The 27,402-nt window shown below is 44.4% G+C and overlaps 1 protein-coding gene across 7 annotated transcripts in view; it reads right to left on the minus strand.

Moving 5' to 3' along the window:
• Positions 1-8,555: 8,555 nt before the first annotated feature.
• MORF4L1 (mortality factor 4 like 1) overlaps positions 8,556-27,402 on the minus strand; it is a 59,984-nt gene continuing 41,137 nt past the window's right edge. For 6 of the 7 annotated variants that reach the window (XM_088452812.1, XM_088452807.1, XM_088452805.1 and 3 more), the window contains 10 exons: positions 25,559-25,626; positions 24,156-24,242; positions 23,933-24,013; positions 23,768-23,793; positions 23,595-23,683; positions 23,215-23,316; positions 12,604-12,692; positions 11,542-11,714; positions 11,364-11,448; positions 8,556-9,986 (listed from right to left, as the gene is read on the minus strand). In XM_088452812.1, coding sequence (XP_088308938.1) covers positions 9,902-9,986; positions 11,364-11,448; positions 11,542-11,714; positions 12,604-12,692; positions 23,215-23,316; positions 23,595-23,683; positions 23,768-23,793; positions 23,933-24,013; positions 24,156-24,242; positions 25,559-25,626 — 885 coding nt within the window. In that variant the 3' untranslated portion in view covers positions 8,556-9,901. Of the gene's footprint in view, positions 9,987-11,363; positions 11,449-11,541; positions 11,715-12,603; positions 12,693-23,214; positions 23,317-23,594; positions 23,684-23,767; positions 23,794-23,932; positions 24,014-24,155; positions 24,243-25,558; positions 25,627-26,510; positions 26,530-27,402 lie in introns of those variants that run through there. The other variant, XM_088452811.1, reaches the window with a different exon arrangement.

The following is a 27,402-nucleotide window of genomic DNA, read 5'->3' on the forward strand; positions in this document are numbered from 1 at the left end:
CGGAAATTTCATAACGTCTAGTTTCATAGATAAATTTCAGATTCCTTGTTTGTCTCTTAACCATGCCATCTCTCTGACCTCTATAGACAGACGCCCTCTAACTAACGGGATAGTCACCAAAGAGACTCAACCAGTATTGGTCCGAATTGGAGCACTTCATTCTGAGTCCTTAAAATTCCTGGTGATATCAGAGGCCTCTCAAGAAATTGTTCTTGGTCTACCCTGGTTACGTCAACATAATCCCAGGATTGATTGGAGTTCTATGCAGATTCTGTCATGGGGTATGGACTGTCAGAAATCCTGTCTTCCAAAGATTCGACCTGTGAGAAAGACAGTTCCATTAGTTTCTTCTGCCATTTCCAAGGAATATCAGATGTTCGCCGACGTTTTCTCTGAACAACAAGCAAATATCTTAGTCCCATTCCCTATGAGGGGGTGTCCAATTGAATTGATACCTGATAAGATACCACCTCGTGGTCGTACCTATCCGCTGTCCTTGCCTGAGACTCAAGCCATGACCGAATACATCCGGGACAACCTGGCAAAGGGGTTCATTCGCCCCTCTACTTCACCTGCCGGAGCTGGGTTTTTCTTCGTTGGCAAGAAGGACGGTGGTCTAAGACCATGTATCGATTATCGAGGCCTTAATGACATTACTGTAAAGAATCGATACCCTCTTCCCCTGATTACTGAGTTGTTTGATAGGGTCAAGGGCTCTGTCATTTTTTCGAAATTAGATCTAAGAGGGGCTTACAACCTCATTCGTATCCAAGCTGGCGATGAATGGAAGACCGCTTTTAATACCAGAGATGGACATTTCGAATATTTAGTAATGCCTTTTGGATTGTGTAACGCCCCTGCTGTCTTTCAAAGTTTCGTTAATGAGATTTTCCGGGATCTGTTATATGTTTCGGTTGTTGTCTATCTGGATGACATACTGATTTTTTCACCCTCTGTGGCTAAACATCAAGAACATGTTAAAGAAGTGTTGACCCGTTTGAGAGAAAACCACCTTTACTGCAAACTGGAGAAGTGCATCTTTGGAGTGCCCAGTGTACCTTTTCTCGGCTATGTAATATCTGGCTGCAGTTTAGAAATGGACCCCAAGAAGGTACAGGCAATTCTGGATTGGACCCGACCTCAGACACTGAAGGCCATCCAGAGTTTGTTGGGCTTCGCAAATTATTATAGACGCTTCATTAAGGGATTTTCTACACTGCTGGCTCCCATTACAGCCTTGACCCGCAAAGGTGCTAATCATGCCCAATGGTCACCTGAGGCAGAGTCTGCCTTTCATCTTCTAAAACAGGCCTTTATCTCAGCACCAGTTCTTCGACAACCCGATCTGGACAGGCCTTTTTTGTTGAAAGTAGATGCATCATCTGAAGCTGTGGGAGCAGTCTTGTCTCAACGTTATGAGGACAACCGAGTCCATCCGTGTGGGTTCTTTTCTAAAAAATTCTCTCCTGCCGAAAAGAACTACGCCATAGGTGAGCAAGAACTACTAGCTGTAAAGTTGGCGTTGAAGGAATGGAGATATTTGATAGAAGGCGGCAATTTTCCATTTACTGTATTTACGGACCATAGAAATCTCCTATTTCTCAAAAACCTCCAATGTGTGAGTCCTCGTTTGGCCCGCTGGGCAATATTCTTTGCCAGGTTTCAGTTCACCCTGACCTTCCGGTCTGGAGCACTTAATCAGAAGGCTGATGCCCTATCGAGATCTCTCCTCTGTGATGATCAATCTGAAAATCAAAGCAATACCCCTGTCTTGGAATCAAGAGTTTTCGCCGCATTACAAGTTCAGCCTCCTACGGGAAAATCATTTGTGGCCCCGGAATTAAGGAAGCAGCTTCTCACTTGGGCACATTCCTCTCGCTTCGCAGGGCACTCAGGCACTCGGAAGACCTTGGAGTTCCTGAAAAGACACTATTGGTGGCCTTCCATGAAGGCAGATATAATGGAGTTTATCTCTTCCTGCTCCTCCTGTGCCCAGCATAAATCATCACGACAAGCTCCAGCTGGGGAATTGCTTCCATTACCTACTCCATCACGTCTATGGACGCATCTCTCCATGGATTTCATCACAGACCTGCCAGTCTCTCAAGGTTTCAACACTATCTGGGTTGTAATTGACCGATTTTCTAAGATGGTCCACTATATACCGTTGAAGAAGTTACCTTCTGCCCCTGACCTGGCACAGTTGTTTGTCCAACACATATTTCGCCTACATAGCCTTCCTGCTGAAATTGTCTCTGACCGTGGTGTGCAGTTTACTGCAAAATTCTGGAGGGCTTTGTGTTCTGTGCTTCAAGTGAAGTTAAACTTTTCCACGGCCTACCATCCGCAAAGCAACGGCTCCACCGAGAGAGTTAATCAAGATCTAGAGACTTTCTTAAGAATTTTTATGTCATCTTCCCAGGACAATTTGGCTGCCTTGCTGCCGTGGGCTGAGTTTGCACATAATGCTTCCTACCACTCAACTAACCAAATGCCATTTCAGGTTGTATATGGCCTTCATCCTCGTGTTCCCGAATTCCGAAGCCTGCCTGTTTTCGATGTTCTGGCCGTGGAGGACACGGTGCAGAATTTTGCTGCAATCTGGACTCAAGTATGGTCTGATTTGTTGAAGGCATCCTCTCGCTATAAGACCCAGGCCGATAAGAAGCGTAGAATAGTTCCACGCATGCAAGTAGGAAACCAGGTCTGGTTGTCTACTCGGAACCTTCGTCTAAGAGTTCCGTCTATGAAATTCGCACCCCGCTTCATCGGTCCCTTCACCATAACAGAAGTCATTAATCCAGTGGCCTACCGTTTACAGTTACCCCCATACCTAAAAATTCCCAATTCCTTCCATGTTTCCTTATTAAAGCCCCTAGTCCTGAATAAGTTCCATATGCTCTACCTGCTTCTCCTCGAGTCCAGACGGAGAGAGGAGTTGAGTTTGAAGTCGCCCAGATCTTGGACTCTCGTCTGCGCAGAGATCATCTTCAGTATTTGTTGGACTGGAAAGGTTACGGTCCAGAGGAACGTTGCTGGACCGATGCTCGTGATGTCCCCGCCCCCACACTCATCAGGAGATTCCATTCTGCCCATCTGGAGAAGCCTGGTGAGTGTCCTGAGGCCACCCCAAAAGGGGGGGGGGGTACTGTCACGGCCAGGGTATTTCAGCATGGCGCTAGGCGGGTGTTACCTGTGAGGTCGTTGTGGCGCGGGCTGTCTGGTGGCGGAGCTGGTGTCTGGCGGGGGGCTTTGGCTGCGCGCGTTGTTGTGCGGCCCTGTTGTCACTCTGTGTTGGTGAGGCCTGGCGGCGTCTCCATTCCGTTTGGCATGGGCGCTGCCATCTTGCCTTCTGGCCATGTGATGCGGCTGGCCAATCCTGGTGAGTCACATGTTCCCTCCGGCCAGTAACAGCACGGCAAATTTAGGAAGGGTCAGTGCCTTCCTTCTTTGCCAGTGCAACGTGTATCTCAGCCTAGCTGAGAGTGAGTTCTCTGTGCTTTCCTTTTCCTGTGAATTCGCTGTCTGCCAGTCTGCCTGTCAGCTCCTAGCTCCCACTGGACTACCCCGCTTCCTCCATCACCCTTGCCCATACCTGAGTGCCTGAGCCTGCTGACATCCTGCGCTTCAGTTCACTACCTGTATACCTGGTTTGTTTATTTTCAGTTCACTACTTGCAAACCTGGACAGCTCTAATTGTTTCTACTTGGACATTAACCCTTTTACTCCCACCACAGAACTCTTGTGCACATTATATATTCCTGGACTTTTATTTACTGCCATTATATGTCTACTCAAGCACTTATTAAAATTCTAGTTTTATTTTTAAATCTGCTTCTGTGATCGCTCCTGCTACCACCCCGGGTCCACAAACAACCCAGAACATCACACCTGTCTCCTGAAGTGCGCATTGCAGTTTGGGGTCCTCCCGTGGGGCCTAGCTAGCAAGGTCCCCGGGAGACCCTGCCGATAGTACAGAGCCGTGGCTGGAGTTGCAGCAGCAGAGGGGTGAAAGACATTCTTGCACTGAGTGCGCAGCATCAGACTAAGAAATAAATAAATCATAAAAAGAAAGCTTTGGGCTGCATAAGGCAGCCCACTGTCTAAAAAGGTGAGACTCCCGCCAAACACCAGCAAAACTGAATTGCCTCAGGCTTAGGGATGGGGTATACGGGGAAGGACAGAAGCATTCTGAGGGCTAAAAAGCTGGACTGTCTGGTGTTCGGTTCTTAACCACTACCTACACCCCATGGTATTCCTGTGGATCCCTATGGACCGTGAAGAAGAAACTTAAATAAACATATTAAAGAGACACATAAGAATACAGTAAATGAATAAATCATAACTAAAAAAAAAAAGTAGACTGTCCGGCACTCACAAGCCAGGCAGCATGATAGGAGGATCACCCAAAATAATTCTAGTCTCATACCGCTGGGTCAGATGCATGCTAGGGTATATATCTGGGTGTGTTGAAGTTGGCAAACTTTCAATAAAACTTTCCCAAGTGTCAAAGAAAGAAGAGGCCTTTTCTTTTTTTAAACATTCTCGACCTAATCCATTCGAAGAGGTATGTAGAAGTCAGTTTCTCCCTATACTATTGAAAATTAATATGGGTTGGGTGTATCCAATCCTGTAAAATAATATTTTTTGCAGCAGCGCTTATAGCAAGTAATCATTTCCTACTACCCAGGGTAAATCTCTGTCACTTCAGGAAGATACCCAGAACAGCCCACGCAGGTGTAAATGGCACAAAATTGACCAGGTGGCTCTAAAGTCTCCCGCCTCCAGAAACCCTGAATTACCAGACACTCTGACAAACAATGGTAAAGGTCAGCATCCTACCTGGCACATCTAGGGCAGATATGAGAAGTAGATAAACCCATTCTATATAGTCTGTGGGGAGACAAATCGGTACTATAATATAAGTTTAAAGAAAAGTTAATTATATGAACTGACCGAAATGTGCGTGACCTCAGCAGACCTCTTACTATATTAGTGGAAAGAGCTGGAAATTACATCTACCATTGGCACATCCCTTGACTGTCCTCACTTAGGAATCTATAATAGGTAGAGATGACCTCACGTGAGGTTATTGGTCCAGAAAGTCTAACGGATTACGCCAATTAACAGCCGAGAATGCCCGCACCACTGAAGCTATGTAATGTTGTGCCTGAAAATAGGCTAGGGGATAAGCCCACAGGGTCTTAAATTTCACTGCTGCCTCGAGGAATGTCAGGGGTTGGTGCACACCAAAGATAAGTAGGTGGCTTAGACTGTGAACCTCCACACAGTGAAAGGATAAGTCACTTCTCCGCCTTGAAAATCTAAACTGCGCAAAAATGGGAGATGGATTGATTTATGAGCATTAAGGCAAGATTTGTGGCGAAGCATATGCCAGAGGCGTCTGGTTGTCATTAATAAAGGATTGTCACGAACCTCTAATGGAACTTCCTGATCATGAATATGAAGAAATATTTTAAGGCCATGGTAGGTATGAACTGTGATTCTAGGGATGTATTAGCATAAACCTCTTGATCTCGTTACCAATCAATCAAGGAGGCATGGTTATAAACCAAGACATTGGGAAAGTTTATCCCTCCATCAGAATTCAGCTGATTTAGCTTCCTAAGGCTAATAGTAGCCCTTCCACCCAGCCATAAGAATGATCGAAATGATGATTGATGATGAAAAAAGAAAAAATTAAGCAACCTAATAAAGTCTGGGGAAAATTCTCTAACTCAAAACCTCAAATATTTGAGGCCAGAGAATCGTATCGAATGCTTTATGTGTATCAAGGCTCAGAAGCATGTTCTGAGCACTGGGATCCTTGTTAGGGGCAATTATAGACTTTCACAGAATGCCTTCCTGCCACAAATCCTAATTGGTGTTCAGTTAAAAGTGTGAGTAAGATTTACTTTAAGCGAGTGGCCATAATTTGAGAAATTTATTTTCACATTATACACAGGCAAACACTTTGAACTGGTCCTTTTCAGAGGATGTTCTTGCAGCATTACCCTTCCTAGACATGTTGTGATAATGAAGGGTGTTTAAAAAAAACAAAAAAAAACTACAGGATTTTCAGAATTAACATACAGAGAAACTAGCAGCAATGCAATAGTGGCAGAAGTGCATACAGAGCAGCCACAAGAGTGGCAGAAGTGCATACAGAGCAGCCACAAGAGTGGCAGAAGTGCATACAGAGCAGCCACAAGAGTGGCAGAAGTGCATACAGAGCAGCCACAAGAGTGGCAGAAGTGCATACAGAGCAGCCACAAGAGTGGCAGTAGTGCATACAGAGCAGCCACAAGAGTGGCAGAAGTGCATACAGAGCAGCCACAAGAATGGCAGAAGTGCATACAGAGCAGCCACAAGAATGGCAGAAGTGCATACAGAGCAGCCACAAGAATGGCAGAAGTGCATACAGAGCAGCCACAAGAGTGGCAGAAGTGCATACAGAGCAGCCACAAGAGTGGCAGAAGTGCATACAGAGCAGCCACAAGAATGGCAGAAGTGCATACAGAGCAGCCAATCAACTTTAGACACTGGAATTGAAAAGTATTGAAGGAATAACAACACTTTTACCCCAGCAGAAGCTAAACTACAACAAGCTGTACTGCTCATCAGTGATCGTGCCAAGCAAAACAAAATGTGGAGAGAGGTCATGGAATAAGAATCCCAATATGGCCTGGCCAAAGGGGGCAGATGATAGGTACCCCAATATTGCCAGGTACATGATGGCCCACCTTATCAGTGCCCAAGATACAGTGCTCCCCACCCATTACCTTTTAAGATCAGCTCATCCATGTCCTTGTCGAAGTCTTCTCGGTGCCATTTCCTCCAGAGGTCGGAGACCATAAAGTTGAAGATGTGGCTGCACAGAGAATCCGAGGGCAGGTAAGGGCCATTATTGTAACTCACAGACACCCTTAGGTATATGAGGGAGTGATGGCCAGCTGAAGACCTGAAGGAGAGAAGATCCTACAGCAAGGACTTATCTCCCAAAGTTCTGCTGTTGCTCTTGCTAACTGAAGATGGTGGGCAGTCTGCATGAAGGCTGCACCAACTCCTCCCCCTTGGCCTAACAGACAGGCCGGGAATCAATGGGAGTTCTCTGTGTGTAAGGAGTATTCCCAGCGCAGCCTCTGAGCGAGGGCACCCCAATGGATGGTGCCAACACTAAGTTCGACACGCTCGCTGTGGCTGTTGAAACTAGCTGCTGATATGACTAGTAGCGGGCAAGTACAGCTCTGTGTAGGAAGCCACTGTTAGACAGCCGAAGGGCGGAATTTTTAAATTAACCAGGTGCTGCGGCTCAGAGCACTAATACTAGCCACAGCTTCCTATGGCTGGGGGCACACCACTACTTGTAGGGGGGAGACCTGTTCTCTGCTAGCCAGAAAATGGGTCCTACGGGTCCCTTAGCGCACATCTCCAGTACACAGTAGAGTCAGTATCTGAGGACACTGGGCCTGATTCAGAGCCAGACGCTCTGACCAGAGCGCTCGCTCTGAATCAGGGCCCTCCTACCTCAACTTGGAGCGGCCTCTTGGACGCTCGCATAGCTGTGGGTTACCACCCACAGCTATAGCGAGCGTCCATGATGATGGTCGCGATGGTCAAGACCATCGCGACCATCGGGCTTGCGACGAGACCCTGCGGTAGGGTCTAGCTGCCGCAAGCCCTGGAGTGATTTCGGCTCTATCAGAGCCAAAATCACTCCCACTGACATCACTACTGATGTCAGTGGGGCCAGCTCCAGACGGTAGGCATTCCCATGGGAACGCCTACGTCTGGCAGCCACGCCCCCGGCACGCCCACCAAAGGGGGCGTGCTGTCAGTCACCATCGACAGCACGCCCCTTTTGGTGCGAGACCCTGAGCGACAGCTTGGCTGTCGCTATGCGGGTCTCATGCATGCGCACGACAGAGCTCCCTCCATCGTGCGCATGCGCATTAGGGCACCATCGACCCGCTTGCGAGCGTCCTGCGGGTCTGAATTAGGCCCACTGTACTTAGGGACCTGGAAACTAACCTGTGTTAGGAGGCACCCTGAGTGCAGGCAGACTGCAGCAGCATACAGTCTGCTCAGGGGGAATGTAGCCTACAGATGCCCGGCTCCAGCTGGCACTTCATCTAAACGGATGTTAGATGGTGTATAGAGCCAGGTCCAAATCATCTAAGATTTAAAATACCAGGCTGTATAAAACGAAGGTTAAAAATTCTGATTGTTTATTAACTAGCTTGGCTTTGTCTACTGTACCATATACTGCTGCAAGTAAAAGAATACAGTGGGCACAGCGATTACCTCTCCATGCTATGAAAATACAATTATAAGAGTGGTCTGTACTTAAATTCTTGTAGAAAAAGGGTGTATATAAAAATTTGCATATGAAGTTATTGGGGGTCTTGGTGCTCTAACTGCTGATGAACCATACCCTCCCCAGCAGACTTTTTGGTTGGATGAAGTTGCATTGGAATTCTGCTTTAAGCCCTAGAACATGTACATTCTGTAGTATGTTCCACTGTTCAAGTAAAATGGAGTCACTGAACACTCACCATGGTAAAACCCTTTATTTTATAGAACCTCTTTTGTACACTGTATTTTTAAAGCAATACATAAAACCACCATGCATTAAAAAAACACATTTGATCATTAACCATGGTGTAAACACTAAGCACAGCAAAATACTAGCTGGCATTTGTGACGATGACAGGGAGAATAAAGCAACCCCAATGGAATGACGAGTCACTAGGAAACCAATAAAAACTTGACAAACTCTCCCCATCTCAAACATAATTAGCACAGACACAAAGTGCTTGTGGTCATTCTTTAGACCTTTAGCAACAGCTTAAAATGAACACTACTCAAATGTCTGCTGCTCAATAGACAAGAAAGCAGCATGCAACTGCACAAAGGCAAATAATTAAGACCAACCTTGTGCTGCACAAAGAACTTCTGAAGAAACAAATGTTACGAAATTTGGGCACCTGCTACAGGACAAGCAATTGTTAGGCAATAAAGATACTGACTCAAATATTACACCTGCAGAACATGAATGGGGTATTTGTACACTGGTAGCCATCTCCACTTGAAGAAGCCGACAAGTCATTGTTCAAGTTACTCTGCCTGCAACATTTTACTTTTTCCTAAATATTTTGCCAGTCACTCAGCAGCAATTTCCGATGCCTCAGTTCAGAAAGTTTATATAACAAATAGAATTTGGTTGTAGCAAACACTTGATACGGTTATCATTTTGTCTCCCAATCCTAAAAACGCACTACCTAAAATGTGGGCGTCAAGGACAATGCATCTGATGGAAAGATTATGCGATTGTATACATGGCAGACACAGATGAACGCACTGAGGAATTTACTGGTATCTGGACCTGGAAAAAAAGTCTAATCAAAGTACTGTAGGAGACCGTAACAAGTATGATAAGAGTATAGTAATCCAGAATGAGGCAGATGACTCCCAGAAAGCCTTTATCATCATCGGCATAAGAGACTGGTTGTATTCTAGACGATTGGGTCCAATGACAGGGCAGGAGTAGGTACGATATGCACAAGATGAACATGGTTGAAAACCATACAATCACCATGAAGCAGTGAAACCAGGCTCATTTCAGTGTAGCAACAATTTTCAGCCACACATAGTCTACGAGTATAGAAGGCAAGACACCACTGGTCAAAGTTTAGATGTCTCCAACAGTTGCTGGTCTGCCAGCAGGTCTGATGGCCAGACAAAAGTCTTTAGTCTGCCTTAAATTGACAAGATCACCCAAAAAGGATGAAGCAAACATTCTCATCCAGTCACTTGCACAATGTTACACTCTAGAATGATCTGGTAAGGAAGTCTTGGACACTCGCTGCCCCATCCCGAACAGAGAATGCCAGTGTTGAAACTATACAGCCTTTCGGTGATATTCAGGGGGTGCAACTTCATAGTCACTGGCACTGAACAGTGTGGAGGAATTTTTGGCCAAATATCTAAAAAAAAAAAAAAATGCAAAAAGAAAGTAAAAAATTAATGCTACGGAAATTCATATACAGTATACATCTTTGCCAAAATTAAATAGATCATGTAGAACTCTAAAACAGTAGAATGCCCAAGTCTCAGTAACCTACAGATCAATAATAAACCATGCTGAATTCTTTCCTATACATCCACATCAGCATTTTAGCTTGAAAAATCCACATGTAGCTGCCCTCTCACTGACTGGAGCTTTCCTCTCCTGCTACCTACAGTGCTATCGCCCAGCTAATCTTTTGGGTCCGGTGAAGCAGAGCAGTTCGAGAAGGCGCACAGATCAAGCGTCATACTTCGATATCCTCTGGCCGTTCAGGAGGAAGGGTACGGCTGACTAACAGAGACCATGGCCAGGCTCTAGAAATGTGCCAATAGCCATGGGAGATCATACATTTAACTTTACTCCAGAAAACTGCAACAAGTGGATTGGCTTTTCTAAAGCGGTATAATTTGATTCATTCAGAGGTCAAGGAATATATATTTCCCCAATATGGTAGCCTATAACAAGTTATATAAAATACTTTTTATCCTGCTCTGTACACTAAATGAGTAATCATTTGAGCTCCGCACAGTAACGTTAATTGATTACTGTGTGCTGCATACAAGTTTAAATTGACCACTTCTTATGTTAGAACATTGGATAAGGTTTTTATGTGACTGATATATTTAGTTAGGTTGTGAGAAGACCCATTATAGTGGATAACCAATTAGGTAATTTTATGGAATTACACAAATTAAGATTAATACACTGATTTGAGGTTACATCAGCGCAGCTTAATCTTTTTTATTCTGTGCTTTTGTGAGGTTGTCAACACCTTTTTAGCTGCTGCAGACGTATGTATACCTTTAGATCCAAGGAGTCGATCAGGTGATGAGGGAATATATAATGCCACTGGCTTGTCTACTTTAAAGATTAACCACATTATTCCTCAGTTTGTTGCCCCCTTTCACTAATCTAACTAAAGTATGTTTTTGTCACCCTTTTGGTACGACACTGCAAACCTGCACTTTGGCACATTTTATGGAGTTTAGCATTGTAGACTAGCGTTACATTCTTTAATGCCTCACTATGCAAACAATTAAGCCAGAAGGATTATCCACAATTAAATGAGGTGGCCAACATAACCATACAATACTCGTTTAAGGGATATCGTGTGGCAGCACAGCGTGAAGTAAGGCACACACTAGTGATATCTTTGCAATTAAACTCACTTTGCATAAAGGGAAAAAAAAAAAAAAAAGATAAGCAACATGTGTAAACCCTGCATTATATGATGTTTTTCCTCACTGAGCTACGCTTCCTACACATCTGATATTTTAAAGACAACAATACTCACTTCAGAAAGTCATGCAGGTAGTTCAAAAGCAGGGCCAGACTCTTCTCATCCAAGGGAGTATATGACAGCATGGCTCCAATGCGAACTAAACAGATGAGAGCAAAAATATGACCACCAGTTTAAAAGGACAACTCTATAAACAGGACAAAAGCAGTAAGAAGGCAAAACATTAACTCACCAAAGAGACGCAGTAAGTGGGGTGCGCCATAAACTTGTGACATGGGGGCATCAGGGTGGTCTGCAAGGATATCTGCATATTGAGGGCGCTCAAATTTGTACAGTAGCTGTGTGCCCAGCATAACATTAAAGTATTCCTTAATTCCAGCTACAACTTCATTCACTGCATATTCCCTGTAAGAGGAACAGAAATCAAAATATGCAGAAGGCAAAAAACAAACAAAACAGCTACCCAAACAACTTGGCAAATAAGCCTTTGATCCAACTACATAAACACATAGTTCCCATGTCCCTGCTGCAGAAGACATCAATTTAAGAGAAATGCAGCTCGTAAAGTTTTGGGGGTGGTGGACCGAACCCTATCAGAACAAGTAAGCAGTTACCTTCTCCCCCTTTACCAGGCATCTCACTGTTTGGCGGGTACCGGTTTGGAGGGAGGGTCGAGGTTGACAGCATGGCCAGAGGCAAGCAGTGAGCTGCACAGTGATACAGCCAATATGTTGCGCTGATGTTTCTATATGAAAAGTCAGTGCAGTACTACTTCCTCCACTTCATGGTGCCAGGCAGCAAGGAAATTTTGCAGGGCAGACCAACCAAGAAATGTATAGCGTGGGGAGAATACTGCAATGTTAATATGATTGATTGTTACATCTGGAGAAGCCAAAAGTTTAGACATGGCTATAATATATACAGTAGATAATGCCTCACAGCACTGAGGTACTGGGTTTGTATCCCACTACGGCCCTAACTGTGTGGAGTTTGTATATTCTCCCTGTGCTTGCGTGGGTTTCCTCCGGGTACTCCGGTTTCCTCCCACACTCCGAAAATATACAGGTAGGTTAATTGGCTCCCAACACAAATTAACCCTCATGTGTATGTGTGTGAGCATGTGGTTGGGAATATAGAGTGTAAGCTCCACTGGGGCAGGGACTGATGTGAATGGCCAAACATTCTCTGCAAAGCGCTGCGCAATGTGTGTGCGCTATATAAATAACTGGTAATAAATTAAATAATAGAGCACAACGGGTAAAAAAAACAAAACAAAAAAACACACAACCCTTACTTGTTATCGGTGTTTCCCCGGGATTTTTTGTATGTAGCGTATTCTTCCAGGATAGTTTCCACATTCTTTTTGGCAGGAAGATTAAAAAGCTGGAAGAATATGAATAGGTCGTCATGTAATTTTAAAGGCAAGCAGGCATGATAAAGACCATTTTCATTCTAAAATGAAATTAAGATGTTTGCATTTGTGTTAAATCCTTTTCTTTGAACCCATTAGTGTACACTTGAAACTTGGGCACTTTAAGTCCACCACTCCATGGAGGACAATTCAATTGTTTTGTGTGCCCCCTGCTGGGAATCTATACAAATAGGCACCCAACAGAGCAACTCAATGGTTTCTCAGTTCGGATGCTCTAAAAGCACTGGTTTTAGACACGCAAAGCGTAGTGATTCGGGCACCTAAACGGACTGTGCACACATACCTTCTCGTACCTCAGGAGCAATGTCCCTTCCCCCCCCCCCCCCCCCCCCACAGCTTTAGGCATCTGAACGGAGCAACAATTGAATTACCTTCTCAATAAAGCACAAAAATTAAACCACTGTCAGGTAAATATATCGGTTTATTGCAAAGATATAGTTTGTGAATCTCAAGCTGAAATAAACACAAAATCACATTATTAAAAAATGATAACGGTCTGTCGCACCAGACGCCCTACCCGCCTCCAAAGAGTCATCCATGTCATAACTCAATGCATATACAGAGTTCAACCAGGGGTTTTAAATCTATTCGTATTTCAACAAGCAGTTTGATCCCATATACAAAGATCTTTCATGTCCCCCTATTATTCATCAGAAATCTCCATTCCTGAAAAGTAGGGGCCACTGGGAGCCAACCAGGTCCTAGCTATATACATACTGTGGCAAGCATAAGACTTAAGTATATATTGAGTAGCTACCCTGTTCAGTCTATTTCATATAAAAACAAGGGGGGCGGGGGGGAGGATTCAATTAGGCGCAGGGTTGCTGTACTGGGAGAAGCTATTCAATTTATCAGCATTTTTCCAGCTTGGTAAACCATCGATTAGCACACGCTAACCCAAAGATTCTGACCAAAGTGCTGGAATCCATGTTTCCCCAAGCATTACAATGCAGTCTAAAATGTATTTTTTGAAAATCTAACCTCTGGGGCTTAGCGTGCAGGGTTCCCGCAGCCAACTAAATTGGGCGGCACACTCAATTAGTTGCGGGGTAAAGCTCTCACCTAATTGAAATCCTCCCTCCCACATATGTGGAATCTTACCACCCGTTTTAGATATACAATTAGTAACATTTGACCAAGACCTCATAAAACCATCCCACAAAAGATGCCATAAATTACCCTGACTGCCAGCACATTTAGGACAGCAACCATTGTTACAGGTTCCAAAATTTTGAAGCGTATGCGAGATAAGAATCTATGTAAGAGAGTTCATATTTGACGAGGTGACCGGACTACTCAGTGTCAGAGTGCAATCATCATGTCCCCTTCACATTTAACTCCAAATCTGGGTACACACACACACACACACATCTGAACAATCCAGCGATCTTACGGCTAGATATGATGTAATTATAGATCATGCCCGCTTACCCACTGCATGAGCCACCATACTATGGCACAATATATATCGTTGCAGTATTAATGATCGTGAACCACATCGTACATCGCATCTTCTCAACTGATGTACTGCTCATCAGATGATGCGACCTATCAGCAGTGATCACGGTGAGTGAAAATGTGGGTCCCAGGGACCCACCACTTTAAAAAAATGGGGTCCTACCTGACCATTTCTGGGTCCCATCATAATTTATGCTTTAGAGCTCACATTATGCCTCTCAGACCTCCCCACATGCCCCTAAAATGCCCATCTGATACCCCCCCAACAGCATCAGATATCCCCACATGCCCCTTAAATGCATGTTTTAATGCCTCAATGATCTTTCAGGTAATATGACTTCTAGGCTTACCATATCATCCCTTTAAACTGGGACACTCATGGATTACACAGGTTCTGTGGCTCATTAAAACCAGGTGAAATCCAGGCATGAAGTCAGCCAGTCACAGAACCTTTGTAATTAATTCATGTGTCCAGTTTTAAAGCGATAGTATGGTTAACCTACGAATAACTCTTTAGGTAATAGGCATATTTATCAAAGGATAAATGCCCGGTCTTTACACATTATGCCATGCAGTAATACCCCTTACAAATGATGCCGCACATTAATGCCCTTTAGTCCCCCCCCTAAGCAGTGCCCCCGTTATTAATCACCCACCCCTAAGCAGTGCCCCTGGTATTATTCTCCCCCCCCATGCAGTGCCCCCAGTATTATTCCCCCCCTATGCAGTGCCCCCAGTAGTGGCCCACCTATTTGCCCTTTAGTGACCTGACCTAATGCCCAGGTCACTCACACCTATTTGTGGGGCAGATACCTTCAATTGGGCCTAATGCCCCTTATGTAGCCTGGTCTTGTGCCCACCTATATACCCACAGGCCTATTGCCCGACAACCCTGGTGGTCTAGGGAGGGGTTAAATACCGGTGGCTCAAGGCCACCTACCGGTACAGTGGAAGAGGCTGCGGGGGGGAGCTTAGTTAGCTCTTTCTTTCCAACCCCGCAGTCATCTCCGGTCCTCAGCTTCATTCTTCTGCAGCTGGCCCGTCATGGCCAGCGGCACCGCCTCTTCCTTTCTTCCTCCATGATCACGCCGTCTTCTGGCCTCTTTCGCAGACAGACCTGTTGCCGGGATGCTCTTCTCTTCAGGAGGTCTTCACTCTCACTCTCCCTCCCCCCCCCCCCCGCCGCCCTGAAATTTCCCGCTCAGCGCGTCTAATACAAGTTGCCGCGAGTGGGCGGGGCTATGACATGGTGAGCCACGATTGGCTCCTCACATCTGTCTCTTATTGGCTACTGGACCACAAGCGGTATTTGGCTCGCGGCCAGTGCCAAACAACCGCCGCTTCCTGGCTTCCAGGCAGCGAGCTCCGCTTAGCTTGCACCCGGAGCCAAGCGTCCCCCGCCGACGCTGGTGGAAGGGACCAGGAAGTCCATTCATCAGGTACCCGCCGTGGTGGCTTACCCGGCGCTGGGAACAAACACACTGTCCCAGCAACGGCCACGTCCCGCAGGGGACATCTCATCTGCCTGCCCTTGCTGCTATGTCGATGCTGGGATCAGACATTTGATCCCAGCATGGCTTTCCACAGCAGCGGCCAATGAGAGTCTGGCTGCTATAAGACAGCGTGTCTTTCTCTGCAGGGGGGACACGCTGTGCTGCAGCCAGCTGTCAGGGATTGGCCACAGCACAGCGCGTCCCCGGCTACTCTTCAAAAGTAAGTCCCCAGTGCTCAAGACCGAAAACCGGGGTAAAATACGTGCTATAGCGCGTATTTACGAACACTGATCACAATTGAGTGCAATAGAATTTTAAAATGGATTATTTTGAACATTCGGGAGTCCTGAAACAAATTGCATTTGGAGGGCATGGCAGAATTGCAGATATCTAAAAAAACATTGTGTTCAGAATTCCAAACTCATCTTTTAGTTGTTCAAAGGGTTTGAGTGTTCCACTAGAAAATGTGCCCTAAAAAACCATTATAGCAAATTCAAAGAGCTACCTTTAGACAAGGCAAGCTCCAGGACCCTAGAGGACCTCCAGCATCCAAGCCTTCCCCAAAACTAAATTAAAAGCCCATCTTCAAAATGTGATTGCCTGCATCAACCAGTGGGGTAACTGATCTAGAACGGTCACTACCCAAAAGAACCTGTGAAGGAGACTGCCCCAGACACTTCTGCTGAATCAGCAAGGAATGCAGCGCTCGACTCCAAACATCTCAGACCAACCCAGGTAGCTGTAATTGAAGACTGCCTGGCATACTGACTCTTTTGGAGGGTGTACCAGTTGGCCTTTTAGCTGACCATTTGCAGTCCTCCATGAGCTGCAATTTGAACCTGTTGCTTTCCCTGTGGAACAAAAGGGAGCAACAAGTAGAAAGTAACTTTCCCCCTGTGATATGGCTAACAATCTGTTCCCTTTCTAGACCAAATAATGCATTACATGCAAGAGGCAGGGCCTGGAGAGTCCTCTAGAAAGTGCTTCTCAAATGGTCCTCAAGACACGCAACAGTCCAGGGCTTTAAGGATATCCATGCTTGAGTATAGGCGACTTACTTTGAACAAGGTATGAAGCAAAACACAGGGATTCAATGGATACAGGTACCAGAAGGTTTCAGGAGGCACACAGCAAAAAACAGGGGTCTCGGACACCAACCCACTCTTTGCTCAGTCCACAGTTCCACGTCCCAAAGAATTCTCACCTGCTTCACACGTTTCGGACTTAATTGTCCTTCGACAGAAGCGTGGTGAGAATCTCCTACCCAGTTTAAATACCTACATCACTTGGCGCTCCTTCCGGCTTCAGAAACGCATTTGAGCTGGAAAGAGGCGCCTATTACTGGCGTGCAGGTCCCGTTGAATGGCCATCCGAATGGCGGGAATACAAGACAGCCCGTGGGAGGGGTTTTGGTGATTGATGTAGGTATTTAAACTGGGTAGATAGTCTCACCACGCTTCTGTCGAAGGACAATTAAGTCTGAAACGTGTCAAACGGGTGAGAATTCTTTGGGACGTGGAACTGTGGACTGAAGGACTGAGCAAGGAGTAGGTTGGCGTCCAGGACCCCCGTTTTTTGCCTATGTACATCCTGAAACCTTCTGGTACCTGTATCCATTGAATCCCTGTGTGCGACGCTATATGCTATATTTTTTTTGAATACCATTTGAGTGCAATAAAGTATTGTTATACTTTGTTTATGATATGAATTTGCACTATGCTCCTTTTTCTCTCTATTTGAGAATCATATTCAAAGAAGCTTAAGGTATATGACGGTAAAGCTGGTAAAGTGGAAAGAAAAACAGTTTAGAGAAAATCTTCTAACACAACATTTGCTGGATTAATGTTTATTGAAAAGTAAGACTATTCAGTTATCTGACTTATTCTCTACTTTGAACATTAACAGTGCCTGATTAGAACTCTCATATGTATGGATATTGTATTCAGGGACAAATATGGATTTCCTTGAATTTCTTATTGGCTGCAGTTGTTGCACTCTTTTTGTTATTAACTTAGAACAAAGTAACCAAAAGAAGGGTAAAGGGAGAGATCCTAACCTAAGCACTGGTACTCTTACTAGTATAAAGTGGTTGTAGATCCATCAACCTACTGCTCTAATTATACCATTATCAGGAAAGAGGGGATTACAAGTGTGTACAGCCATAGCGAAAAGTTTTGAGAATGACAAGTACTGATTTCACAAAGTTTGCTGCTTCATTGTTTTTAGACCTTTTTGTCAGATGTTTCTACGGTATAGTGAAGTAAAATTACAAGCATTTCATAAGTGTCAAAGGCTTTTGACAATTACATTAAGTTTATGCAAAGTGTCAATATTTTGCAGTGTTGACCCTTCTTTTTCAAGACCTCTGCAATTCGCCCTGGCATGCAGTCAATCAACTTCTGGGCCACATACTGACTGATGGCCGCCCATTCTTGCCTAATCAATACTTGGAGATTGTCAGAATTTGTGGGTTTTTGTTTGTCCATCCACCTCTTGAGGATTGACCACAAGTTCTCAATGGGATTGATGTCTGGCGAGTTTCCTGGCCATGGACACAACATTTTGAGGTTTTGTTCCCCGAGCCACTTAGTTATCACTTTTGCCTTATGGCGAGGTGCTCCATCATGCTGCATTGTTCGTCACCAAACGATTCTTGGATGGTTGGGAGAAGCTGCTCTGGGAGGATGTTTTGGTACCATTCTTTATTCATGGCTGTGTTCTTAGGCAAAATTGTGAGTGATCCCAATCCCTTGGCTGAGAAGCAACCCCACACATGAATGGTCTCAGGATGCTTTGGTGTTGGCATGACAGGACTGATGGTAGCACTCGCCTTTCCTTCTCCGGACAAACGTTTTTCCAGATGCCCCAAACAACCTGAAAGGGGATTCAGAGAAAATAACTTTATCCCAGTCCTCAGCAGTCCAATTACCTTTTGCAGAATATCAGCCTGTCCATGATGTTTTTCCTGAAGAGAAGTGGCTTCTTTGCCGTCCTTGCCATCCTCCAAAATTCTTCGTCCAGCCCCCAAAGGAAGCATCCTGAGAGGCAAAAGTATCAAAAGGCATAGAACCTAAGAAAGGTGTGGACAGAAGACCACGTGGCTACCTTACATAGTTGTTCAGCAGAGGCGCCACGTCGGGCTGCCCACAGAGTGAGTACAATGAGCAGAAACTAAGTCACAGGAAGGCCAGTCTGCGTGTAAGCCTGTGAGTTAGTCATGCAAAGCCATCTGGCCAGAGTGTTAGCTGGCCATCCCTTCTTGTGGAGATACTGCTGATAAGGCGCTATAGGTACATGAAGGTAAGCGTCCTGAATGTCCAGAGACACCATAAAGTACGCAGGCTCCATAGCCAGGACAATAGAGCATAGGGCACATTGATAAAATTGTTCAGAGACTTGAGGATTAGGGTAGGCCAATGAGACCCGTTGGGCTTCTGAACTAGGAAAAGGGTAGAATAATAGCTCTTTCCTCTCTATGAGGAGGGGACTGGAATTATTACCACTGAGAGCAGTAAGGACTGATTGGCCTTTTGGAGCAGCAGGAGTTTGCTTGGGTCTGATGGAGGTCCTGTGCAAAAGAACTGTTGGGGGGGCCGCCTCAGCAATGATAGGGCATATCCGTGGGAGACCACTTCTTTTACCCAGGCGTCTGAGGCAGAACTGGGCGAACTGAAGAAGTCTGCCTCCCACCCTGGGAGCCCCCAGGGAGAGGCCTGCCGAGTCAGGCTGAAGGCTTGTCCTCAGATTTGACAGGTGGACGTTTAGTTACCCAGCCCTGTTTGGTCCTAGGCTTGGAGGCCTTAGTGGATGCAGACTGCCTTGTAAAGTATTGACCTTTGGCTTTTCCTTGAGGATGAAAGGACGACATCCGAGGCTTCTCAGTAGATGCAGAAGGCAAGAACGCAGTCTTGGAAGCTGCCAAGGTACTCAAAATCTTGTCCAATTCTGGGCCAAACAGGATCTCCCAGAATAAGGCAGAGACTTGAATGCCTTTTTAGAGTCAGAATCTGCCTTCCATGAGGGAAGCCAAACAATACAGCGGGCTACCACGGACGTAGCACATGCCTTGGAAGCTAGGAGACCAGTATCCAAAGCTGCTTCACCTAAATTGGAGGTTGCATCTCTAATTGAGTTATGTAGGACAGCTGTTCCCTCGAAGCATCAGAGGGAAATGCATCTTCTAGGGACTCTGCACAACTGCCAATGGCTTTTGCCACCCAGGCCGTAGCCCTGGCAGGAAGAGTAATAGCTCCTGTAAAAGAGTATATAGATTTCAGGGCAGCTTTAATCCTTCTAACCGTGATCTCCTTTAAGAAGGTTGCAGTATGGATAGGTAAAGTAGCATTTTTAACTAGGCATATCACGTGGGAATCCACTGCAGAGGGAACTTCCCATTTAGTGCAATCAGTAGCTGGAAAGGGGTAAAAGGAAATTAAGCGTTAGGCAGCTGAAACCTTTTACTTGGCATATTCCATGCCCATTCATATCATCAGATAGCTGATCAGAATGAGGAAACTGGCAAAACTACCTTCTGTCGTTTAAATAGTGGCTCTTTTGCCTCTTATTTGAAGAATAGATTTTACAGCTCTTGCAAGTGCGGTTATATTAAATTTAGAGGGGGTTCCTCATCTACCGAGGGGGAGTCAGAGTGAGAGAAGTTTGCGTCTTCTGCCTCCCCAGATGTTAATTCAGAATCTGATAGCTGGATGGACTGGGAAGGTAACACATCACGCTTAGTAGGTTTACTAGGTAAGGGTCTCTCCTTTTGCAGCATTTGTTGAAAGACTGTAGGAGGTATCTGCCAGACTCTGCACTGAGGTAGACAGTACGTATACAAATAGGGGAGGCAAAGGTTTTGCAGGGAGAACCTGCAGTGGCCATCCCATAGGTGGAGCTACCACAGGGACCGCTATGGTGGGCTGCAATTATTGGCAACACCTATGAAAAAGCAGCTCAGGGGGTCCTGAGGAGAGGATGCAGGGGCTGATGGGCCAGGTGCCGTATAACAAGATGCACAAAGTCCATCCTGGATGAGATCCTCTGAAGCTAATCCTGCTAAGCAGGACTTACAAAACACCAGAGTGGGAGTAGCAGGCTGCTTGTTATTCTTGCCTTTGCTAAACAAAGCTGCAAGATAATGTACCACACGATCTGGCACATTGCAGTGAACAACCCAGATATACGTGCAATATGGCACAGTGTAGTGCGCAACACATATATAGTATGTGATAGCCCTCACAAATTCAGTATTCCAGGGTTATAATGAAAGGGAAAAATAAGCTGAAAAAAAAGGAACAGACAGCAGCGCTAGCACAAGTCGCATACAATGCAGAACATACAATATAACTGCAGTGGGCACCAATTCAACTACATAGACCACAGTGGCTGGTAGGAATAGCGCTGTATAACCTGGCCCTTGGGAGAGGTATACAGGGAGACCGGACCCAGCGTTCCCAGAGATCTGAATGCAGAAAATGGCTGTTGTGAGCCAGAGGGGGCGAAGGGTGAGGGAGGAGCAGCTCAGGGACTGCAAGACAGCAGTGGAATGGCGCCGCAGGGAGAAGGCCTTCTCACCTATGCTGACATCAACCACCGGGTCCCTGGCCTTAATCTGTGCCCTGTGCCAGTGCTTGCAATGCCCTGGTGGTCTACTGGAGTCCCGGACGAAACTGTGTCCCCATCAGCTCCTCATGTCTGTCTCCGGAGACCTGCGGCTAGACTGCGCATAGACGCGGGGTCCGCTCTTATCTGTCCCCTTGAGTCCCGGCTGCTGTCTGGTGTCCGAGGAGCCCTGCTAGCTAGATCCCCCCAGAGCACAGCCGAGAGTTGGTGTTACGGAGGGGTGATTGAGCAGCGGTGCAGACGTCCAGAGGATTGTCTAGTGCTGCTGCTATGCAGTAAAAAATTTTTTAATAAAAGTTAAATCATAAATTAAAGCTTGAGCTGTTTAATAGCTGCCCCACTGTAACGGTGATCCAGTTCCTGCCAGACAACGAAGCTGATTTGCCTTCAGGCTGTGGGCGGGGTATAGGGGGAAGTACAAGAGCATCCTGGTATACAAAAATGCTTTGCTGTTGGTGTCCGGTCCTCCAAGTACTACCTACACCCCATTGTCTCCCTGTGGAGCCCAATGGACCCTGAAGAAGAAATTAGAGGTTTGTTCTTCCTCTTAAAAGAAACTGCCTTATACCAAGAGCTTTTTGTATGGCCCACTAAAAGAATTCTACGGTATCCAGTCAAAATAGACAGTTGTGATTGTCAGCGCCGTAATCCTGACACTTGTCAGAATCCCAATGCTGGCATCCTGTAAGGGGGATGGTTAGGTACAAAGGGGGAAAGTTAGGTAGAGTGTTAGGGTTATGATACCGACACTGGTCGGTCAGTATCCAGTCCGGGATCCCGAGAACTGGCATTCCAGGCCCAAGCCTATTCTACACCCTGCAAACTAGACAAGTACCCGTCCGAGTAAAATAAGTAATTCGTGTGAGAATATAAGCCACTAACCAAACTCCTAAGAGGAAAACACAGAGTTTGGGCAATGAGTACAATTTCTTTAAGTGTTTAAACTCAGCTGAGCCTATATACCTCAAGTGTCCAGAGCCCCTAGACGACAAAAGTGTAAAATAAAAACAGGTCTACTTCTTTGCTAGGCTGCATTTGCCGGATCCAGAGTCCTTACCAAGTTTAACGGTCATTAACACTGCACTCCATTCCTCTTGCTTCCGGAAGAACAAGCAGAGTGGAGTGCTGTGTGGACAGTTAAGACACATTTGGACTCCGTATTCTGCTCTTCACTTGGTGCATTCCACCCAAAACTAGTTTTGGGTTATGTTGACCCTTAAGCTCCCCATCCACTAGGCGATTAAATTGAGCGATTGAACGATATTGTTCATTAATCGTTTACAAATCATTCACTAAAAAAAAATTCTAAAACGACCAGCAGCGCACACTCCCGCTGGTCATTTTAGACATCTATCATCGGGCAAACATGCTAGACAACATGACGATAACGTCAGCAGATGATTGATGTTCCTACACTGAACGACTGCTCGTTCAGTGAAGGCACATCACAGACTGAAACGACTGCACAATTACAATGTCGTAATCGTGCAGTCTTTTGCCTTCCTTTTAGTGGATGGGCAGCATTAGAGGGAAAAGATGGTCTATAGAGAACATCTTAGTTTATATTTCAAAAGTGGAATATCAGTCCTTTGCACACATTCGTATATAAGAAAACACTTGTTGCCCAATGTAAACTTTCTATGCAGAAAATGCGTTACAGTAAAATAAAAAAAATAAAAAAAGGCAGAAAGTTAATTCATTCACACTCACTGTACCTCCTACAGCATGCAGGCCTAGGCTTTAGACCCTGAAGCCATCTACGAGTAGCAATCATACACAGCCACCTGTAAAGTCCATTACTCCCATTGTTAGAAAGCCGGTGGGGCCTACACTCATGACACACAGCATTTGTAGTGAATGTGTTAGACATGCAAGTGTTCAATTGCTCAGAGTACTATACCTGTTTCTGTCGTGTGATGAGATCCCAGTCATCCACAAGCCAGGGTTTCAATTCCTCGGGAATCTTTACTTTAACTTCAACTCTGTTCATAAAAGTCTCCTCCTAGGGACACAGACACACTCAGTAGGGAGCCGCATATTTCTCATAGCACAGGTAATCTATAATGACTAAAGTGAGCCAATACAGATAAAATCTGCGGTTTACATAAGCAAAACAGGTCATTCGGTTGTCTTCGGTCACTGCTTAGTACCAAACAGCAACAGTCTATAGAAACTGGATGAAGGAAAACCAGAGATCGGCAGCACACGGCCACTCCTCTTGTCCCAGCCTACATCAGACCATGCTACTCATAATGAAGGGTTGTCGGAAGAGGTACTTACACTCTCTACGGTGGGATCCACACGCGCCCGCTTCTTGCGTGGCGGCTGAGGAGCATCGCTGGTACTGCTTCCTTCGCCACTCCCTGGAGCTATGAAGAAACCACAGTTACCAAAAAGAACATAGAAAATATGCAAAAATGTATGACAAAACAGGAACACACAAAACAACCTACCTTTCTGCTTATTCTTTTTTGTTTTCCTAAGACAAAACCAAAAAAAAAAAAATAATTAACACACAAAGTGGCACTATCATTTACCACTAAATACCAACATGAAGCTGCATCAAACCTTTCTGTGAAGTCTAAATGGAGAATAAGGGAACTTTTCTATTTACTTACACTTCTACATTTTTCTGTTGAAGGGCAGCCGTCTTCTTTCCTGGAGCGGCCGCTCTCATCTTCCCCTCTGCATACTGATCCCTGCAGGACAATTCATATGTTAGCCCAAAACAAGTCACCTGATACACATGATCTCCAGCGTCTAAGCTGCTCCCCATAAACCCTCCAATGTTTTACACAATCCATGACCCTAATTGTACATTTATAGTAAGACCACACTTACTGATTGGCTTTCTGAAGTTCTTTTTGTTTCTGCAGGTTAGTGTCCACGTATTTGAGTACTCTACTCTCTGGTACCCACTCATCCCAGCTGCAAAAAAAGAAAAAACAAAACCAAAAAAAAAAAAAAAAAAAAGAAAAACAAACACACCATCACCATAGAGTCTTAAGCAGAGCAGCTCCTTAAGCATACAATCGTAATAGGGGTTTACCACTATTTGATAAGTTTTTCTTATTAATTTCTCCCTGTAACTTTTACTGAATACCAGCATTTCACTCACCAAAATCTTCAACTACAAGGCAGATCTGCTCACATGTCTTACACTTGATATGACCGCTCAACTCTGTGCATTATGATACTCTGCCTCTGGAGCACATTTGTATTGTATCCAAGGCCAGCAAAGAAATAACCATCTGGTACACAGAAGGCTCAGTAACATACAAAAACCCAGGCCTATATATCAAAGTAAAGAGTGTTTAACCTTAGATGCAGCTAGAACGTCCCACGACAGATATCAGATCTATATGATAAATGCAAATTCCGTACTCCTTAAAGTGAAGGACTTTAGCACATGCGGAACCAGCTCTTCACAAAGTGCACTATGTAATGATCACATCTGAGGGAGAACACTTATTTTATACACTGTGCAAAAGGCTTCAGACTCAGTATATTAGTCATTAGTATAGAATCATGTGTGCAAGCCTCTGCTGCACTACCAAAGCCAGTTTAATAAAAAAAAGCCACAAAATTAAAATATAACCCCTCAATCATTTTAAATGCATGGTTGCAGATTGCTTTTAACAAGGGTTTCTAATTTGTGATCTCTCATCCGTATTTACATCAAAGATCACAAACCACAATTCATGTATATTTTGTAATAACATTACCTGAGTATTGGTGTATAGCATATTGTTATGCAGCCACTGGAGACACTGCTACACTGTTTTTATAATATTAAACACTTAAGGCGCTTACACACACACACACACGATTTAGTTAATGAACGATTTTAGTAAACGATTTTCTCCCTTGAAAAAATGAACTAAAATAGTTTACTAAAGTTGTTCATTTACTATGTTCATTTAAATGTAATGAACGATTTTTTTAGAACTACAAACGATTTTTGCATATTCACTTACTGAAAATCGTTGAGTTGACAAGTCTGACTGAACTACAAACGTGAACGCGCAATCGTTCATCGTTTGACTCAAAAAGTGAACGATTTTTACAAACGATTATCGTTAAACGATATCGTTTAACGATAATCGTTCACAAAATCATTGTGTGTGTATGCACCATGTTTTATGCCTCATCCTACAGGCAGGATGCAGCCTGCACAAACTTCCGAGTACATTGCCTAAGGCACAGACCCTACAAACCATGCACTCATCTTTATTTCAACTTACTTCTTATTCCACCCGCTGTAGTGAATGAAGTACTTCACCTGCTTGTCTTTTATGGAGACTTTCACACACTGAGGAGAAAAAAACCAAACAAAACCATTTACTTAATCCACCCCGTAACATGAAGTCCAATATTCTACTCTAATTTCCAGCAAACCAGCTTATTAGGCTATAAAAGTAAATATATACACAGAGGTATTTTCCAACTACAATTACAGGCTGTGGCAGATTTAACGGAAGTGCTGAAAAATAAAATGTGTTATTAACCCCTTAGCAGGATGTACACTTAGGCCCTGTTGCGCTATCTGGTGCCTTACTGCTCCATGCCCTGCTAATTCAGATGGTATACTAATGCAAAACCCACCATGCAGGAATCCAGAAGTCACTGACAGCCGCTGGATCTCGAGAACCATAACAGATTCCTGGTGGATGAAACACTCCTGCAGTGTTCAATTTAAAGCAATGTGCATTTAAAACAATGCCCCCCCCCCCCCCACTACCTCCCCTGGATACCTTAGTGATATCATGATGGTTCCCACAGGAGTGTGAGCCCTTGGGACTAGTAAAATCCCAGAGAGGCTCATTACACACTATCCTATTGTAAGAACAAGCATTACTAAACCTAGAATGTCACTAAAAAAGTAAAGCAAATGTTGATCTCGTCAATTAAAAATAAAAGGATATTTAATCCTGTTCATGTACAACAAGGAGGTACAATTTCTCCGAGAAAAAAACAAAACAGAAAGCAATGAATAGGTAGGCTGCAAAACAATGATAGGGACGTGGAGAATATATGAAAATTGGTCCTTTGTAGGCAGAAGCAAGTGGTTCTTATGGGGTAAGAGAGAACACTTGCTAAGCTGCTTAAGCTATGTAGGGTTTTAAGATATACAACTCGTTCTATAAGGAACAAAATAAAATTAACACTTAGACCACGTAAGACAACTATTCATACCTGTAAAAGCGATAAATGGGCAGTAAATATGGAATTAAATCTGTTCTGCTATCTCAACCTTTGCTGACCTGGGGCTGCCATCATTATCTGTGAAAGGTGCTGGTACAGAGCTGTATATACACCAAGTGTAAAACAAACAAAAAAAAAATTCTATCAAGACAAAATACTTTACAGAAGTTGTCTAGAATAGATCTTACAGAGTCTGATGTAATAAGTAAAAGGAAAGTAACATGCATATGGTACTGATGGGGCCCATTTGCTTATAAGTCAATGTGCAATGCATTAAATTTGTAGAGGGGAAAAAGTATAGGTACACTAATCTGTAAAACCCTAACTGTGGCATTTTGTGCATATATATTTTGCATGAACTCACACTGCACATGCTGAGAAAAGGGCAAACCAGAGTTCTATAACTTTCAATAGCATCTACCCTTGAGACCAAGAGTCAGATATATAGGGGTATTCAATATGGGTGCGATAACATCGTTTTTTGCGTTAATATCACTGGTTTTAGGTTTACACCATATTCAATTTCAAAGACTTATCGCAGTTTTCCAAAGTCTTTGATAAAAAACAGTGATAACTTTTCACCACTGAATAGGTGTCGAAAAAAAGTGCAGAATTGGGGTTTAGGGGTGCAGGCTTAAAAAAAATAGCCTGCACCCCTGAGATTGACATTTAAAAAAGAACTGTCAAAAACAACTTTAAAAAAAAATAGGGACACCCCAAAAATTTTTAAAATTGGGGTGCAAAAAAAAAAAAAAAGGGAAAAAAATTGTTAAACAATAGGCAAATAGGTTCAGGGCTATTCTGCATGTATGCGGCAGGTGTTTTCTAGAATAGAATTATAGCGGCAGGTGCACAAATGCAGAATTTTTAAAAACTGACTTTA

The sequence above is a fragment of the Taudactylus pleione genome, unplaced genomic scaffold (assembly GCF_031769625.1).
Source record: "Taudactylus pleione unplaced genomic scaffold, aTauple2 ptg000556l, whole genome shotgun sequence".
Lineage (NCBI taxonomy): Eukaryota > Metazoa > Chordata > Amphibia > Anura > Myobatrachidae > Taudactylus > Taudactylus pleione.